This window comes from Solanum pennellii, chromosome 2, assembly GCF_001406875.1.
Source record: "Solanum pennellii chromosome 2, SPENNV200".
Taxonomy (NCBI): Eukaryota; Viridiplantae; Streptophyta; class Magnoliopsida; order Solanales; family Solanaceae; genus Solanum; species Solanum pennellii.
This window is the reverse complement of record NC_028638.1, coordinates 48,074,372-48,091,725: the sequence shown is the minus strand read 5'-3', so window position 1 is coordinate 48,091,725 and position 17,354 is coordinate 48,074,372. Positions and strand designations below refer to the sequence as shown.

General features: G+C 32.4%; 3 protein-coding genes across 6 annotated transcripts; 1 reads left to right on the top strand and 2 right to left on the bottom strand.

Moving 5' to 3' along the window:
• Window positions 1–1,611: 1,611 nt before the first annotated feature.
• On the top strand, window positions 1,612–4,551 carry LOC107009140 (cysteine-rich PDZ-binding protein). The gene is made up of 4 exons (XM_015208416.2): window positions 1,612–1,773; window positions 1,871–1,988; window positions 4,032–4,123; window positions 4,242–4,551. The coding sequence occupies exons 1-4, from the start codon at window positions 1,758–1,760 to the stop codon at window positions 4,304–4,306; spliced, it is 291 nt and encodes a 96-aa protein (XP_015063902.1). The 5' UTR covers window positions 1,612–1,757; the 3' UTR covers window positions 4,307–4,551.
• Window positions 4,552–5,310: 759 nt separating this feature from the next.
• On the bottom strand, window positions 5,311–9,997 carry LOC107008676 (chaperone protein dnaJ 50). Its single transcript, XM_015207810.2, has 10 exons — window positions 9,834–9,997; window positions 9,692–9,754; window positions 9,539–9,605; window positions 8,935–8,994; window positions 8,675–8,725; window positions 8,455–8,535; window positions 6,727–6,839; window positions 6,459–6,576; window positions 6,167–6,293; window positions 5,311–5,894 (listed from the first exon to the last, which is right to left on the bottom strand). Exons 1-10 carry the CDS (start codon window positions 9,950–9,952, stop codon window positions 5,791–5,793), a joined length of 903 nt encoding a protein of 300 aa, XP_015063296.1. The 5' UTR covers window positions 9,953–9,997; the 3' UTR covers window positions 5,311–5,790.
• A 2,375-nt stretch (window positions 9,998–12,372) lies between these two features.
• LOC107009606 (gibberellin 2-beta-dioxygenase 8) lies at window positions 12,373–17,354 on the bottom strand. 4 transcript variants are annotated; one of them, XM_027914401.1, is made up of 5 exons: window positions 17,202–17,354; window positions 16,860–16,928; window positions 14,862–15,334; window positions 12,893–13,214; window positions 12,373–12,802 (listed from the first exon to the last, which is right to left on the bottom strand). In XM_027914401.1, exons 2-5 carry the CDS (start codon window positions 16,896–16,898, stop codon window positions 12,563–12,565), a joined length of 1,074 nt encoding a protein of 357 aa, XP_027770202.1. In that variant the 5' UTR covers window positions 16,899–16,928; window positions 17,202–17,354; the 3' UTR covers window positions 12,373–12,562. The 4 variants fall into 4 exon arrangements, with proteins under 4 accessions (XP_027770202.1, XP_015064437.1, XP_015064438.1 ...); XM_015208951.2 differs by having other exon boundaries at window positions 14,862–15,331; window positions 17,202–17,353; XM_015208952.2 differs by having other exon boundaries at window positions 16,860–16,915; window positions 17,202–17,268.

Sequence of the window (17,354 nt, the reverse complement as noted above, 5' to 3'; positions counted from 1 at the left end):
TATATATATAGTTGTGGATATATCCAATAGGATGTGGGTGCAGAATTTCATAAATCAATAATAAAAATATATCCAGTGGTGAACTCAGGAGTAAATAAGCCTTTAAAATTTTTGAGGGGACTTGTCACAACACCATCAATTTCTCTTTATTATTAAGTAGTTCAAAATATATGTATCTAAAAAATATAAAAAATTTATCGTATATATATACTGTAATTTTTTGTCGCAATCCCTCTGAAACTCACGTATAATCCGCCACTGCATATATAATTCACAAACTAAAGTTTGAAAGAATAGAGTATATGCGTCTTACTTTTTTTTTTACTTCCTATATATTCTTGGATCGAGGAGTTCAAAGTACAATAAGCGTAAAGTTAATTTTAAAATATTGAGGGTGTAAATTTTCAACTTTCAAATATATCTCAAATATAGTTAAACATTTACCAAATAATAAAAATGTTGAAACACTCTTAAACTTGACATGAATTACTTATTACTCTCTCTGTTTAAAAAAGAATGACCTTTTTTTTAGTCTGTTTAAAAAAGAATGACTTCTTTCTTTTTTTGGTAATAACTTTTCATGTGACATGTTTAAGGCCATAAGATCAAATGACAATTTTGTATATTTGATATAACTTTAATTTAGGACCACATGATCAAAAGTCTTCTATATTTTGTTAAGAGAAAAAAGACAAATATACCCCCGAACTATCGTAAATGATATGTAAATACCCTTCGTTGTACTTTTAGAATGTTAATATCTTTACCGTTCAAATTTCGAAGCGTATATACATTTTTTACTAGCGATGGACACGTGTTACAATCTAAAATATTTATCCAATATTTTATTAAACTAAACTAATAATTTACGGTAAGTTTACGAATGTTTTCAATATTTATCCTACATAAAAATGCAAAAGGATCAAAATTGCCCCTAAATTATGCGAAATAAATCATTTATACCCTTCGTTATATTTTGAGATAAAAAATATCCCACCATTATCTCAAAAGACCATAAATACCCTCCAAATTAACACCCCAAACTTTTAATGATATGGTAAGCCACGTGGACTACTCCCTCCACCTAAGTTGCCAACTAGGATTCCCACTAACCCATGCTTACTTACCCATCAATTCATCCATCCAATTAAATTAAATTCCCCTCATTATTCATTGTACCCTTACCATCACCAGAACTCTTTTTTTCCTTCATAAATTCAATAAGTGATAATTTAATTGCATCAAAAAAGTAAAACATTACACCTCTAAAATCAAGACAAGTTAGCTAAATTGTTTAATCCCCGTCTCAAAAAAAATTGAACAAGGAAAATTAAGAATATCCCAATCTCAATCACCATTGGGGAATTCTCGTTGGCAGCTTAGGTGAAGGAATTAGTTCACGTGGCTTGTCATATCATTAAAAATTTGGAATGTTAATTTTGAAGGATATTTATGATTTCTTGAGATAATAATAAGATATTTTTAATCTCAAAATATAAAAAAGAATATGAATAATTTATTTAGCATAATTTAAAAATAATTTTGACCTTTTTCCAATAAAAAAATAGCAATACACCTCTCAAGTATTTAATCAAGCGGCTCTTACGCGTAACTCCATATATTTTCCTCTGATCTCCACCGCCCCGCCCCGTCTTCGCATATATTATTCAACCCTCATCAATTTTTTTCCTTCTTGGCCGGAGTTGAAAAACTCTCTTTCTCTGTCGCAATTTGAATCTAGCTCGCCAACTGCAACTATGGTTTGCGATAAGTGTAAGTCCGAATTCCCCTCTTCATTCACAAATTGTTCATTACAAGCAATTTATGAGCAATTGATTATGATCTAGGGTTTCATAAATTGTATTTTCAGGTGAGAAGAAGTTGTCCAAGGTGATTGTTCCTGATAAATGGAAGGAAGGTGCCAGCAACACTACTGAAGGCGGAGGCCGTAAGATTAACGAGAACAAACTGCTCTCCAAGAAGAAAAGGTTACTTCTTGTTCTTCCTTTTATTCTTTTCGTTTTGGTTAATCGCTTTAACCAGTCCGTCCTGAGAGTGAATTTCAGTCTCCTTGTAAATTTCCCTTTTAACTGACCTGACCTTAGAAGAGAAGGAGAATAACTCAGAATCGTATGCTTGCTTTTTTTAAGGGAATTTTATTTTTTGATTATATGCTCGCTTTCTTCTATGAATTTCTGATTGATCTGTGATGCCAGTCAATTGAGATTCATTATAACAAACCAAAACTTTCATCTATCAGAACTCAATTACTTTCTTCTCTAGAAGGTTCATATGTTAAATTACTGGGTAGTCAGGTTTTTTCTAATGCTGGTTAGTAACGACTGATTAGCTGTAGTAAATTTGCGAACCTGAGTAGCACCCAAATGTGTGACCTAGGGATCAATGAAGTGGGTGCAAACCATGGAGACCAAGGCTTTAAAATCAAGCAGAATCTAAAGAACGCTAAGCATGTCTTCCAATGTACCTGCCCGTTGGTGGGCAGAGTTTCCCCGTACCTGGGCTGGTGGGAGATAGAAGGTGCCAGTGAAATTGTACGGAAACCAGCATCATTACAGATAGAAGTAAAAATTACTGACTTGAGTACTTTTATCTTAGCTGTATTATTGTTTGTAGATGAAATATAATTCATTTGGCTGAGAGATCTGTATTTCTTATTGGGGTGCTTGTTTTTCAAACCAATGAAGGAAACAGTTGAGTAGATTGTGAGGGAGAGAACACAATCCAAAAGTAAGGTGTATCCTAAGAGGGAAATTCAAGTCCTTTTCTCATCCCTTTTTTTTAAAAGCCCCCACCTGTCCACCCCTCCCCCCCTCTCCAATGGCCCACGCTACATACACTGAGACACATGAAACATGAGAGTCTTGCAATGATTCTTTCTGATCTTGGAATTTGCTAATGCTAATCTTAAAGGTTGAAATTGTGTGTTTAAGTAGTTCAGACTGAACTGCACTCCAGTATGATGTTATATGAGGAACCCTTGTCTTATTTATGAAAAAAAAGGGAAAATTTACACAAGTAAAATTGAACAAGTTCCACGTAGATGTCTCTGACAAATCTTCCTTCTGATTACTCATGTTATTGACACCTTCAATGTTGGAAATAGTGGTTTGAGCTAAAAGCAAGGTCTGCCTGAATTACTGCAGTAGAATTCTGGATAATATAAGATAATCAGTATGAAGTCAAAGAGATGTTGTACTAGCAGAAATGAATCTCTGAAAGCAGGAAAGAGGAATGAACGAAAACTTTGGCCAGTGCCTATTTGAAGGTATTGGATCTCATACAAATACCGGGTACCATGTGAAAATAGGGAAAGGGGAGAGATACTCTAATTGAATGGGATTATTACGGCAGAAGCAAACATTGTGTTGAAAGTTTCTCTTGTAAATTCTTCTAAGAGCTGTCTTTGAATTTGATAAGTTCAGATGCTGAACAGTTATGATTATGGTCAGTTTGGTTTATACCCCCTTCCACACAATATAGGTCATAGGATAATAGTCATAACCAGGCCAAGGGTCGTGGGATCGAAACCGAACAGCTGAACAATTGTTTATTAAAAAAAACGTTTAGAACAAGTTGTTTTCCTCGGATTTTCTTTGTATAAGACATGGAATTATAGTTGGATTGGTACACCTCTGGAAGAGGAGCAATTGTACCCCACTTTGTGGAGAAAGAATGCAATGCACCATTTAGGCAAGAATATTGACTACAGTATGCTTCCATTAGACCATAGAATCAATATAAGTTCTTGAAATCTCAAATAATAAGTTCTTGAAATCCCAAATAAAAAAATAGAAATCATTGTATTGCAATGTTAAAAGTGATAAGTGGATAGCCTAAGTTGGTGTTGCAAGGTGCTTTGCAACCATTTTCACTCTTTAGTCATCAGCATCCTCTGGTAAGTGTCGTGCTGAATGAAATGTTTTATATGATTTGTTGGGATAACAAATGCAGTTTGATTGTATTTGTCATCGTTTTGATACTTTCTTATCAGGGAACTACTTGTATTGCAGGTGGTCACCTTATGGAAATACAAAGTGCACTATTTGCAAACAACAAGTGCATCAAGATGGCAAATATTGTCATACCTGTGCTTATAGTAAAGGTAATGAAGAGTACTTTGGAATTGCATATGATTTAATATTAATGCAATTCTAGTTCCAAATGATTTATATTTAGGGTATCGTTCTTTATGTCTTGTCTAAAGTGTTTTCCCTGTGCAGGAGTATGTGCAATGTGTGGAAAGCAAGTTCTTGACACCAAGCTATACAAACAGAGCAATGTATGACGTGGACATGGTTGACGAACTAACTTCAATGTTACCTGAGCACGCTTATCTTAGAGGATTGTTCTTACTTTGTGAATGCAATGAGAACCATTTGATTCCGTATCCATGATTCTGTAAAAATACTAAAATAGCTTGCCCCGTATGAAGCGCTGTAAAATGGGTGATCTTTTGAAACATTAATTACAGCCTTGTCTTTGCAAATTGATTTTCTGTGAGAAGTTCAGGCTTGTTATCAATCTGGAGTCTCTGAAAGTATGTTCGCAGTACATAGCTATGTGGCATTTTACTTAGATTAGCCTTGTTATTGCCATTAAATCAATGAAAACAGCTGCTAACCAATTCTACAAGCTGACTACTTAATTGACTATTAATGGAGGGTCGAGAATTCTGCTGGTGCTTCTTGGTTTTCTCTGCGCTTCACCGAGAGATTCATTTAATAGCTATGATGCACCATTTATATTGAATTCCGCTTTAACAAAAAAATTTAAAACACTCCCAACGAGTGGTTCATATTTAGGAAGTCCAAGGATCTACAGAAAATTATTTTATGTAAAAGCATCTACATCGTGCCTGCATTCACGCCAAATATGCTATTATGTGCTCTTCTCTTAATCAACATTAACAACATACATTCAACTTTCTCATTCCCAATCAAGCTATAAATAAATCTCACCATGTATAAATGCAGTTGTGGAGAAGTTCTCACAATATTATTCGTCCATAAAAACTCAAGGTCAGGGAGCAACATGCAGTCTTAATAGAATAAAGCTTGAAAGTGTATTCCTCATCTTCTTTATTTTATTAAAAAAAGTTTTTTCATATTTTAACCAGCTTGAAATTACTTTTATTCTTCATTTCTGGTTGATGAAAAAGGTTAAAGACCAAAGAAGCATTTTTGCCCTCCGATGGTTGGAATGGCATTCAACTCACCCTACATGGAGGGAGGTGCACTCAAAATTTTAATCTCATATATGCAGAAGTTAATGCAGATCGAAAGCATATAGTCGAGAGGAGCTAACACGTTCAACTGGCAATGACAGACCTGCCATTTTCATGTTCACAGTTGACCAGTTAAGACTATGGTACATACAAATACAACATAGCCAAGTATGAAGTTCATTATATGGAACAGAGTTCCTGTCTTTTCAGAACATATAGATGCTTCAACACATTCTAACCTAGCATTACAACAGCAAGTGGGGAGCAGCAGTCGTCCCCCAAAATTGCTCCAAATGCAATATGCTTGTATCTGTCTCAATATGTTTTCTGTATAGTATTATTTTGAGTACTAATATAGCTATGACACTGACCGTGAAAATCCAAGTTCTATGACATACTTATCAATTCAATAGCTCTCCTTGTCAAAAGAATTCTGCTTTCTTCGATAATTTAACATTAGACTTCCTGCTTCATGTCTCAGAATACTCTCCCCCATCAAAACTGGTCTCATCCTACACATAGCTTTGAGTAAAACCAAAAACTTTTTATCTTCGGCGCTTTGATTCCTTGCGCATCTCAGCCACATAGCTTTCAAAGTTGGACTTCTCCCAAAGCCGTCTTTCAATAAGATCTTCCTTGGTTGATTCGTCTGATGAAAGAAGCATGATTGGAAGAAATCATAAACAGCAAGAAATTAAAAGAAACTTTATTAAAAACAATATATTGGTAGTATGCCAAGCAGCAATAATCGGGGAAACATTTGTAAAAAGCATCACAATCGCATATACATCCCAAAAACTTTATCTACATTTCTCAAGATATGCACATGCAATCTGAAAGTTTTTTGCTTTTACCTTGGCCATCTACATTACTCAACACTACCACGGTGTTCGTAAACACAGGAAAATCAGTTTGTCTTACCAATAGATATCCATGAATCAAGAGAAGCCCGAAGTGACCTTCGTGTCAAATAGGAGGCATCTTCCCATGAATATGGAGCATGCTTGACATTGTACCTCCAGAACCAGCATCCATACCACAGTAACAGCTTCAGAAGACATATGAAGAATGTCAGGAACCCTAAATATCTTGTATTCATAAGCATACAGTATATCTTATTTTAAACTTTCTAGCAGAACAAACAATAAGCGCCAGGAAATTTGGATCGTATTTTCATTTCATTGTTATGCATAAAACACCAAAATGCTACTACCTTTCCCAGAGTGTAAGGAAGAAGTATAAAACGGATTCCAATTAGTTCCCAAACAGAAGGCTTTTCGGTGCCCTTTATGTCCAAGTTGAGTTCCTTGCCAAGTTCTTCTTCCACCTTCCTGTCACAAATAGCAAATTCGGCTGATAAACCCAGATTTAGCAAATAAGCAAATTTGAATGACAGCCCTTATGAAAAGAATAGTATATTTCATCAAGCTAAACCAGAAGATTCAGGTTGCATAGTCAATAAACAAAACATATGCTCATACTTGTCCATCGGCTTGTTGCCCTTCTTCCTATTAGTCATTCCTCCAGTGCGTTGAAGCTCCAAAGCACGTAGCTTGTTTTTATAAGCTGGTGTTTTCTTGACCATGTCAATAGCCTGATAAAAGAGGAAATCAGAATTTATAACACATGGCAAAGTACTAGTAAGAAGCCAAAAAAGAACTATTTCCATCTGCAACTACAGGTCACTCTTTTCTACTTTTAGCTTAAGCTAGATATTACTGTCTCACAGAATTCAACATAAGGAGAATTTTATTTTGTTTTATTTTATTTACCATGATGTAACCTTTCAATATATTGCATGCTTTTGGAGTCCAACTGCTGTTTTGCAATGTTTCCCACTAAACAATAAAATTGCTCACCCAAAATCATTTTGAATTTCCATTACAAATCAAACTAGGTAATGCAGAAAAGTGAAGAAAAGAGTATGTAAGAAACCTCTTTATATTTTATTGTGAATCTTGGAGTGTATCTAGATGATTGATTATTTAATATTAAATTGGAAAAATTTATGGTATCTTCCTTGCCTTAGAATCTGCCTCATGTTGGTCTTATTCTTATTGGCATGTATGCAATTTTTGGCAGCAACTGAATCTTCCGATGCTCATTCAGAAGAGGGTAGAGTTCTTTTAGAATCATGCCAAAACTTCCTGAAGTTTTTGTTGCTTCGAAGGTGTTTTCTGCAGACTAAGATCAAGGGTGTACAGCTACAGCATAAAGTTCACAAAATCTCATCCTTCTTCCGCTTAAATTTTCAGAACAGTCACAGTACTTGTCATTAACTCGACCTATTTAGGATTCACAAAACATAGTAGGTTCCAAACCCTGATAAAGGTGGAGAGTTGCAATAGGTGGATAGCTAGAGTAAAAGTGGTAGTATTATGATTGATTTTCTCTAAATAAGGATAGATGCATGGTTAATTGGATCATTCTTAGTAACACCATTGTTTTTAGTTAATGTATTTCTCCTAGTTCTCCAGACTCTTCATCGATATACATGCTATTGCTGTCCTAATTAACTCATCCGAGTACACTATTTTCTCACGTTCTAGCCACAAAATAAGACTTGAATAATCCAAATCCATATTTGTTCCGCTTTCACTTCTGGTGAATCATATTATTATATTAATGACAATAGGTGCATCAGAATAGGATTACAGGAGTAACATGGCTAGAGGACCAATTTTCTAGTTTAGTTATTGATTACTAGTTTAGTTATTAAATATTATCCTCAAATGTATCAATAAAAAAATAATAATAATCTACAAATAGTCAAACAAACAAATACACCTCGTAAGATAGTCGATAGATAATCATAAAATGATGCATCTTCATATCAACTAGGTTTACCCAGACAAATACTCAAGGCACACACTTACTTATACATAAGAATCATCTCACTTAATGTCATCGATCATCATAAGACCGTTCTTTTCTTTTATTGCCTAAGGATCACACTGCTCTTAGATCGTCAAACTATAAAATGTCATCACGGGAATTTTACATTTTTCAAATCATAAAACTAAAATAAATATAGGAAATCAAGCAAAATAAAAGTCAGGACAGCATTCTTCAATTTATTTTTTTTTGAGAAGGACAGCATTCTTCAATTTCCAGACTATAATACAACGATCTCGTCTTTAACCATTGATTGCTAACGCAGCTTACAAACTGAGAGAAATCATAGTGATGAATGTTTAGTACTTACTTACCTGATTATATCTTGTCCACTGATTCAGATACTGAAATATTGAGACTATCAAAAGAAGACCAACGAGGACAGCACGGGTATCCTATAATTTCAAACACAAACAGCTAAGTGAGTATAAAATGAACTTTACATGTATAATGAAATCTCAAGATCAAAGTTTCACCCATATGAAGTGTTAACAAAGAATACAAATATCTGGAAGGGAATAGCAAAAGACTCACCGTTTTGTGACCATAGTAAGCATGGTAATACCGTGCTGTATTGTAGAAAAACTGAAAATTCAAAAGCATAAGAAAACACATTAGTATGCAACTTGATTATCATTTGTCAAATGAAAAGTGTAATAGCATTGCCCAAGAAAGTTCAATACACATAAGCTGGACTCCAAGATACTACTAGGGAATAAAAATGTCAGCACCAGGACTCCTGGCAAAATATTTACGCAAATAAATATGTAACCAAAAGAGCAAAGGAAACTAACCTCCTCTGGATGGGCAAGTGCATAATCATACTGCTCCCTTGTGGCTTCGTTTTTCAAAATCTACGGGGAAAATCAACCCTTAATATTTATCAAAATTACATACTACTCCCCCCATCCCAACTATATGACATCCCAAACGGTTAGACCATGTTCCATATTTCCATTAGTATCTTTCACAACCTTTTTGTTCTTCTCTATAAAACATAACCTTTTTACCTAGTAGTATAACATCTTTGACCCCTTCCAGTCAAACAAAACATATAACATGGCATAAAGCTAGCATTTGTGTTAGATTAGATGCATCTCGCTGATCGAAAACACAATGTGCGGACCAAGGCAACAGAAAGCTCTTTTTTTTTACCCAGTATGAAATGAATACTCCATTAGTATTTACCCAAATTCACTCAAGTTATGACACTTTCATCTAATTCTTCTTCTGGGCTACCTTTTCTTGCTTCAAAAATAAGCTCTGCAGCTTGTTTATCGTTGGATTTTCTTTTTTCAATGCACATAATTGAAATCCCAATTTGATATGCTAATAAGTCTCACAAATTACTGAAGCAAACAAAAGAAAACTAAACCTCAGAAGCAGAACATTAATTACCTCATAAGCATTTGCAATTTTCACAAAAAGCTTCTTTGATTCTGGATCAGGGTTTTTATCTGGATGACTAAACAACACAATTATCAATAACTTCCCAATTCAACCAAATAAACAAAAATTAAAAATCAGTTGAGATAAGCAAAATTTTTTTACTGTTTTAGAGAGAGCTTGTAATAAGCTTTCTTGATTTCAGAAGAATTGGCATTTTGAGTGACCCTGCAAAAAAAAAATTAAAAATAGGTGAAAAAAATAATAAGAATTAGAAAAGATGATAGTTTAAAAGGAGATAGATTACCCAAGGAGATCGTAACAGTCATCTTCGTCACAGTATATGGAGAAAGAAGGCTGAACAAGAAGGGAGAGCACGATAGTAAATGTGAGCGCGAACCAGTGGATCGCTATTCTTCGCGCCATCTCCGATCGTCGGCGTTTTTTTCTCCGTCTCCGACTAACCCAGATTGCGTTCTATATGAAGGCTGCTTTATTGTGTTTTTGAAATTACTTTTTTGTCCTTCCATCGTTGACTTTCCATACAGTCAAATAATCTCAACAAGCCTTTTAATTTATCAATTTTTAGTTGCGGCTGTTCGGAAGCACATTAGAGCCGATATAATTTGGATTGCGACCGTATATTAATAACATCTTTTTTATACCCTACACTCAAATTTAAATTTTATATACTAAAAGAAGTAGTAGTTTCATCGTCCCACCACTTCAGCATAACCATGTTAATAATAACCCTTTTAATTTCACTATATGTCCATCAAACTAATTTATTTAATGATAAAATAATTTTTTGTTCTCAACAGCTAGATAATTAAAATTTAAAACTAAATTAATAACAGGAACAATTTTTAGTAGCCAAAACGTGACTAGAAATAATGCCACTTGCCAGTGCCATCAATGCAACACAAAATAAAATATTTAAATACAACACAAAATATTTTTGAAAGAAATTGGTTAGGCCTTATTATATATATGGAGAATATTGTGCTCTAACATCTAACTATCAAAGTTACTAATATGAAAATTTTGATGGGGCTTATGTCATTACTAACTTTGGCTGACTTTTAAATAATTCTTACAAACAGAATGTATTTTAACTGGTGCCAACATTGGCTATCTGGTTCCATCCCTACGCCCATACGTTCAGTTGGAAGGTCCAAGGAGGGTTCGGTTGAGTCCCTTAATTAATATACTTATTTTTTTTATTCGGTGTCCATAGTTCACATTGAAATTCCAACTAAATTTAAATTGTGCTCTACAGGATTATTTGGAAGATGGCGCTTCCACAATATTTTCTATATATCCAAAGGCTCGAACCCGAGACCTCTGAATATGGGTGAAACACTATCACTACTCACCAGTGCCACTCATGTTGGTAAATAAATAGGAAACATCAATTTTTTAGAAGGTAATTGCACAAATAAATAGGAATATTTAAGGAAGTTGTTTAAATTTTCTCTGTTTAACAGAATTATTGCTAAAACAATCTCCGACATCATAACTTTCACAAACGAATCATAACATGTTCACAAATTGTGTGGAGCGAAAGAAATAAAAGTTAAATTTACACAAGTTATAACTTAAATTGTTCACTAATTGGTTCTATGAGTTCGAAGTTTAAAGGACAAAAAAAATTGACAAAAATTTCAAAAAAGTATATATAAAAAAAGATTAACGAAGGGGGCAAAATCGCTAGTAGGGTAGCAATTTTGATTTCACTCCGTTACTCTGTTAAACAATCAAAATCGCTGGTTTTGTCTAATTTTTTTCATTTTTTAAAAGTAAATCGTTGTTCGTGAACGTTTATGGGGATTTTTTTTAGAAAAAAAAAAACAAAATCACTCCCATAAACATTTTTTTTTTCATTTTAGTAGCCTTTGTCTATTCAGGTTGCTAATAAAAAATAGTAAATTAATGAAGATAAGATATAATTATCTTTCCGCTTATAGAAAACTACTTAAAGATTAAAAAAAAACTTTCACCAAAATAGTTGCCAAGGGAGTGATTTTTAAAAAGAAAAACATTTTTCGCCTAAATCCCGGCATTTAAAAAAAATAGTAAAATAACTGTCATTGCAGCGATTTTGTTTATTTTTTTTTAAAAAAATGTTTCTCAAAAACACTGCATGGACAAAGATTTTCTTTTTAAAACTGGAAAATCTTTTTGGACAGAATTACTGGTAGGTCAGCGATTTTGATTGTTTAACGGAATAACTGCGTCAAAACAAAATCACTACCTCACTAGCGATTTTGCCCTTTTGATTTAAAAAAAATAAAATTGATATGCATTTTTAAAATTTTTGTCAATTTTTTTGCCCTTGAGGCTCCGGACTCTTGTTTCTATTATCCTTCCACTCATGAAATAAACTGTTTTACAAGTCTTGATGGATAGGTAAAACTCGTATAGATGTATTGTTCAATTATTCAAATTGATCGCCTATTTTAATACTATTCTATTGATTTCGATTACACACCTTCCTTCTTAAAGTCATCATTTTGATAAATTACCTTCAACATATATCAATCATACAAGTTATAAGAATTCGTGTTAATGCCAGGTTCTTAACCTAGCTAGATGGTTAGATCTTGTGACTCAATATGGAGGAGGAAACAAAAAGAAGGAGAGAGAAAAATAAGGTCATCAACTTAATTTAAATTTGCATAACCCGTAAAAATTGAGACAAAAATTATATTTTTGATAGCAATAAATCACAATCACAAAGCAAGAAAAATATTTCTTTCCACTAATAAAGTATCATTAGAAATACTATATATAGTAAAATATTACTTAATTAGATTAGACACATATGCTTACATGGTAAGCAGTACTTATATAGCTAGGAAGTTATATATATAAGATATGGACGTACACGTTACACTATTTAATTTTTGAGTTCTAAATTGAAACTCAAAAATGAGAAAGATTGACTTATACATTTTTGTTATTTAACAGCTCTTAAAATGTCATGACCATACATATATTATGCATTTTTAATTGCTAACAAAATTTTATATGAGTTTAGTGAGTTGAGACAAGAAACCTAGGGAGACCTACTTTATAACCATATTTCTTAACATCTTCTTGGACTTGTTGTCTGAATTCTCTAAAGGTGAATCTTTTATAAACAGAAGGCTCAAAACAGCTTCTTATTTCTGTATCATAGGATGGGCATAAGAAAAATGCTGTGGAGAATCTCTCTTTTGCTTTATTTGTAACAACTCTGTGCTTAACACTTTTATAAACACCATTGCTCCAAGCCTGCATCATGATGATTACATTATATTACTTGCTTCGTTTAGAATTAATATATATACTGACAGTGTAAATAACTTATTATATATTAATTACCTGAAACAAATCACCAATGTTGATAATTAGGGCTTGGGGATTAGGCTTAACAGAAATCCATTTCCCATCTCTTACTAATTGCAACCCTCCAATCTCATCTTGATGCAATATTGTGAGGAAATCACTATCAGTGTGTGGCATTAATCCAAACACTTGTGGAGAAATAGGGCATGCTGGATATCGATTCATTCGAACGTAACAAGTGTGTGGCAAACATGTTTCTCTGAAATATTTCGACTTATATCCCATTCTTTCTGACAAAATTCTTGCTAAATCATGTGCTAATTCAGATATAGTTGTTGCAAACTGTTCCATTGTGGAGCTGGAGTTCATCCAAGAAAAAAAAAAGAGGATTAGAGTCCAAGGGAAGTATCAATTCAAAGTGGTTTATAATAAAGATTCAAACCCTCTTAATTTTGTATACATATAATAACTTTTATGTCCAAAACCCATCATGTGCAGATTCATAAGCACCTCTAAATGTGTGTCTCAGATTTTGAGACCACGAAATATATGCACTTTGTGTATGTTTCACTATATTTAGGATCTTTTGATGAGACAGCGCCTTGTCTTTTTACTCTTTTATTTGATGAATTGGGTGGGGTTAGATATTATGAATATATATATTAAAGCTTGAATAAGTTAGGAAGTAGATATGCTAGCATAAAAGAAGAATGAAGATATGTTTTGAATTAAAAAAATAATTTCTTTTCCTATTGGCGATTTCTTTTGAATTTTTTTTTTATAAAATTTCAATCATTGAATAAAAACATGTTTGGATAAACTGATTAAATCAAGAAAGACTCGTTATTTAATTTAATTCCACTTATGTATTATTTGTATTTAGTCCATTCGAAAAAAATAATAATTAGGGCATGGTTTCATAATACTTGATTCTTAAAGACCTAAATTTTTTTTTAAAAAATGCGTGTTCTCTAATGACATCAAATTGTTACTAATAATCTTTGTTGGACCACAGAAAAATTTCTATATTGTTATCTAACCCCATTTTCTATGTTGAAGAAAGTACTTATTCTATGGTCGAACAAGACTTTAGTTCGAATGGGCCACGTGTCCTCCTCTCTCAACACAAGAAATTTATGATAACCATTTACTATACTATTATATGATTAACGTTATCAGCTGTTCCAAAACAAGATTCTCTAAGTCGGCAGATCCTAAATTAAAGTTTCTAAAAGTAGGAACCTAATTATAATAAAAACAAAAAGATAGTTTTCAGTTTATCCAGAATTAAAATCCTGTCAATTCTAAACCTACTTTTGAACATTATCGGCAGCCAACTACTCATAACTTCCTCGGATTCATATATATTAGTGTAGATAATGTTTTTAGTTTACAATTCACTCATCTCCAATAAATAAACAAATAAAACACACTACTTTCACTAAACTATTAATTAGGTTAAAATCATTTACCCTCACGAAACACGAAATAATTACATCTTGCTTTTTCATTTCAATTTGTTTATACCTACTTTATTTTCTAGTCTATTTTTCTTTTTAACAAACTAATCAATTTAAACTCTCCACAAAGGACAAAAAAAAATCTGGTACCTTTTTTTAAAAACTATTCCCTCCGTTTCACAAAGAATGATCTAGTTTGACTCGACACAAAGTTTAATAATATAAATAAGACTTCACAAAGAATGACCTGGTTTGACTTGACATAAAGTTTAATAATATAAACAAGACTTTTGAATTTTGGGGTCCTAAATTAAAGTTTGGTCAAATATACAAAATTGTCCTTTGATCCGATGGCCTTAAACATGACCCATGGAAAACTGAAAATAAAATGTTACCAAAAAAAAAAAAGAAACTATTATTTTTTAAACAGACTAAAAGGGGAATGAGTTCATATTTTTTGAAACGGAGGTAGTATTTAAATTCAACTTTCAATATTGACATGATTAAAGGTAGGAGGATAACTTTGTGATAATTTTAGATAGTACCTTAGGGTTGTTGGATGATGAGTTGAATTGGAGATATCAGTGAGAGGTACATGAAAAGCTTCAGACCAAGAAAGTTGTTGAAGACAAGTAGCTGAAGGAGTTCCCCAACGGTAACTTCCCACAGAGAAATTAAGTTGTTTGTCATTCATTTTCTCATGAAATGGCTTTTTGAAAAGCTTCATTTGTTCCTTTCTCATTTGCAACAATACATCCTGTGATATACCATGGTTTACAACTTGGAAAAAACCCCATTCTTGTGAAGCTTGTGCTATCTTTCTCTTGCATTCTTCTCTCTCAAATTCTCTTCCCTTTAGTTGTTCAAGATCTATTAATGGCAACTCACATTCTTCAACCACAAACAGGTTTTCGTAGTTGATTTTTGAAGATCCTTTTCCGATTCTTATGTCGTCAAAAAGTTTCTTGTATGTTTCTTCAAAAGGAGGATCAGCTGATTCATCATCCCTGCTTATCTTCTCGAAAAGAAAATTAGTGTTAGTAATTAATTAATAGTAATAATAAAGGTGTACTCGCTCTAATAATTTTAAGTTTTCAGATATAATAGAAGTCGAAAGAAAATAAAATTAAAGGTCATGTTGTATATTGCTAAGTCAATTTTATGGTTCAATATTTCGATGTTTTATCCAACGACCAGGGAGACAACTAGCAGCTACCGACCAACACAACATGGACCCATTTGCATTATATCAAAATTAATTAATTTTAAATTATTCAAGATTCAAGCATATGATATAGTAATTTATTTACATGGTTTTCCACTACAATTATGCCTTATATCTTAAATGAGTGGTTTGGGGTATGTATATGATATAATAATCTTATTGATAAAATGTAAGATTATTTAATTTTGTATCTGATTAGAATATTTTTAAGATTATTTATCTTATTATTTATACTTTACTGATAAAATAATTTATCTCAATATATATAGTAAAATAACTTGTTTTTGTTTTCCTTGAATTTCCTACCATAGAATACTCTCATAATTCCCAATGTAGGAAGTTAGGTAGGTAGGGTTAATATTTACTTTTGATTTTTTATAAAAAGACGTGTTCATTATTTAGACACCTCTTGAGTTACACCTAGGGTGATCTGGCCCAAGATGATTCACAAATAACATGTACATTATTGTACTGATTGATAAATCTAGTTAGTGCAAGGTAAATTTGTAAAGCTTCCTCTTGAAGTGTGGTAGATATTTAAACAGATCTTTATCGTACATAAGCTGAGGAGGTGCAGGAAAGTACACTTACTAGTCATTGTATTTTCATTTCCCAATTTAATTGACATGTACTATCAGTACTCCCAATTTTATGTCTCCACTCGATCAGAAAAACAATAATTATACAAAAAAAAAACAGCTTGGTCAAACTATATACTCCATATAGAATATTTTCAATGAACGAATTACATTTTGTTAATTAAAATTACGTTTAAAGACTGCTGCAGTAGTACCCAAGTCATATGATCAAATCTCAAGTAATTCTTCTCTTCGGATCGAACTAACAAGGTGTTGTATCTCGAAGGTCGATAAATTAGAATAGAAAGAATACTATACTATTTGCTCATTGAAATATATACCATAACTAATTCTATAGATATTTTGGTTGAATCAGTCAGTAGTAAAAAAAAAAAAACTATTAATAATATATTTTTTTATGAAAAAAGTTTCTCACTAATTCTACTATGTATACCATTATATCACGATGGGTAATACCATTGTTTCTCATAGTATATATTACTAAAAAAACATACAAGAATAATTTGATACGGTAACGCAATCTTTTACTAAAATATGGTCAAGAAGCTACAACTTGACATGTAGCTTAAACAAAAAAAGAAAATAAAATTCCCTTCACTTAATTTCTTCGGGTTTTTAGAGAAAGTTTTCATTCCTAAAAGAAGTCAGAATTTAAGCGGAAGCAAAAAGGATTAAACAGAAGTATAAAGTTTGGTGTAATTAATCATCATATTTCTTACTTGGTTTGGCTGCTGTGAGAAGTTCGTAGACTTCACCATAATTTTTCCGTAGTGTCCTGTGTAATAAAACTTTAAAAAAAATCAAAACAAACTTATAAAAATCAGCGATAAGTTAGGCCAAAAAAAAAAGAAAAAAAAGAAAAGGGAAGTAACTACCACTACACCAAAAATAACAATAAAAAAATAATTAACGCTCTTTGTAAATATCTTTTTTTCGCAGCGTAGTACTTGCATGGCAATGCAGAAAAGAAAAGAGTGTATAAGAATCTTCTTATTATAAAGAATTTGTAAAATGTATAGTATAATTTAGGAAACAAAAATAAGAAGAAGGTGGAGACGTACCAGATAATGGAAAACAAAGAAGAAATTGAGAAGTGGAGGTGGCTAAGTACATTTGCAGTCGAGAAAGATTAGATATTTTTATAGTGAAAAAAAGGACATTATTGGAAATATGAAAACTATAAGAAAAATAAAATAAAAAATCAATGGCATGGT

Excerpts from the sequence above, each read along its gene's own strand:
- LOC107008676 (XM_015207810.2), bottom strand. The coding sequence starts at position 9,952 with ATGGCGCGAAGAATAGCGATCCACTGGTTCGCGCTCACATTTACTATC. Across the intron at positions 9,606-9,691 it reads TACAAGCTCTCTCTAAAACA|TCATCCAGATAAAAACCCTG; the intron begins GTAAAAAAATTT and ends TGTGTTGTTTAG. Across the intron at positions 6,840-8,454 it reads AGTGGACAAGATATAATCAG|GCTATTGACATGGTCAAGAA; the intron begins GTAAGTAAGTAC and ends CTCTTTTATCAG.
- LOC107009606 (XM_015208952.2), bottom strand. The coding sequence starts at position 17,253 with ATGTACTTAGCCACCTCCACTTCTCAATTTCTTCTTTGTTTTCCATTA. Across the intron at positions 13,215-14,861 it reads CATCATCCAACAACCCTAAG|CTCCACAATGGAACAGTTTG; the intron begins GTACTATCTAAA and ends GATGAACTCCAG. Across the intron at positions 12,803-12,892 it reads ACATTGGTGATTTGTTTCAG|GCTTGGAGCAATGGTGTTTA; the intron begins GTAATTAATATA and ends ATCATGATGCAG.
- LOC107009140 (XM_015208416.2), top strand. Across the intron at positions 1,989-4,031 it reads CTGCTCTCCAAGAAGAAAAG|GTGGTCACCTTATGGAAATA; the intron begins GTTACTTCTTGT and ends CTTGTATTGCAG. Across the intron at positions 4,124-4,241 it reads TACCTGTGCTTATAGTAAAG|GAGTATGTGCAATGTGTGGA; the intron begins GTAATGAAGAGT and ends TTCCCTGTGCAG.